General features: G+C 63.3%; 1 protein-coding gene across 1 annotated transcript; it reads left to right on the plus strand.

Annotated features, from left to right (window-relative positions):
* Positions 1-49: 49 nt before the first annotated feature.
* On the plus strand, positions 50-986 carry LOC122191673 (interleukin 18 binding protein). Its single transcript, XM_042892032.1, has 3 exons — positions 50-110; positions 351-474; positions 584-986. Exons 1-3 carry the CDS (start codon positions 50-52, stop codon positions 753-755), a joined length of 357 nt encoding a protein of 118 aa, XP_042747966.1. The 3' UTR covers positions 756-986.
* The last annotated feature ends 208 nt before the right edge of the window (positions 987-1,194 follow it).

The raw sequence follows: 1,194 nt of genomic DNA on the forward strand, positions 1-1,194 counted from the left end.
CCCCCCCCCCCCCCCCCAACCCCTCACCCCACCCCGTCCCACAGCAGCCATGGCTCCGCAGCCCCCCCGCATCACCCGGCTGAGGATCCCGGCGCAGCCCCCCCAGATGGGTGAGTGACTGCGGAGGGGCTGATCTGAGCCCCCCTCCACCCCTTGGAGATGGGGGGGGGAGAAAAGGGAATGATATCAGCAGCACCCCGCTACGGTTGAGAGCCGGAGGGGAGCGGACGGGATGCGGGGATCCCCGTGGGGGTGCGATGGGTGAAGTGGGGACGTTTTGCGGCTGTCCCCCGCCTTCCTTCCCCCCCCCCCCCAAGGTGTGAGCCCATCTCCCCTTCAACCCCATTCAGGCAGCAACGTGAGCGTCTCCTGCGAGGCTGAGAGCGCTCACCCGGAGCTGACGCTGCTCTACTGGTTGGCAAACGGCTCGTTCGTGGAGCAGCTGCAGCCCAACGTGCGCGAAGGGGCGGTGCGGTGAGCAGCTCAACCCCAACGCAAGCCCACCCTCCCCCTCCCCCCCTCCTCCATCACCACCCCGAACGAGGGGAGGGACGCGGGGCTGACGGAAGCCTTCGTCCCGCAGAGAGGAAGAGCGTGGTTCGCTGGTGATCCTCCGTCGGGATCTGCATTTCAACTCTTTCAGCTTCCAGGATCTGAGGACCAATTTCACCTGCGTGCTGCTCAGCTCATTCGGCGTGGACGTGAGGGAGCTGAAATGGGCTCCCCCCAGCGACGAGGGTGGGGAAACGGGCTGAGACCGAGCAGAACTCGTGACGGGTGTGAGCCCAACGGTGTGGGGCCGAGGGCTGCCCCATTGGATGCTGTGTGTGGGGCTCCTGGTGGGGCAGGGGGGCTTCATTGAAGTGACTGCCTGGTGAGCTGCGTGCGCAGGGCTGGTAAATAAATGCAATAAAAGCAATGCTTTCATTATTTGGGAAGAACCTTGGACCGTTCCCTGCTGCTGTTCCACATCCAACAGCGGCACCGAAAGCAACAGGAGCAGAAAAGCAGCATCTGCAGTTTCCATGAGATGCGTTGGCACGTCGCTGCCCTGCTGTCCACGTGCAGGGGAGCAGTGGGAAGGTGTAGAGCTCAGGGCTCTCTCATGTCCACCAGGACTGCAGCTACCAGGAGGAGCACAGCCAAAGAAAGAGCAATAGATGCCCTGCTGTTGAAGGTATGGCAGCAAAGCAG

This window comes from Lagopus leucura, unplaced genomic scaffold (assembly GCF_019238085.1).
Source record: "Lagopus leucura isolate 7727_CA_CO unplaced genomic scaffold, USGS_WTPT01 91-0_obj-0_obj, whole genome shotgun sequence".
NCBI classification, from domain to species: domain Eukaryota; kingdom Metazoa; phylum Chordata; class Aves; order Galliformes; family Phasianidae; genus Lagopus; species Lagopus leucura.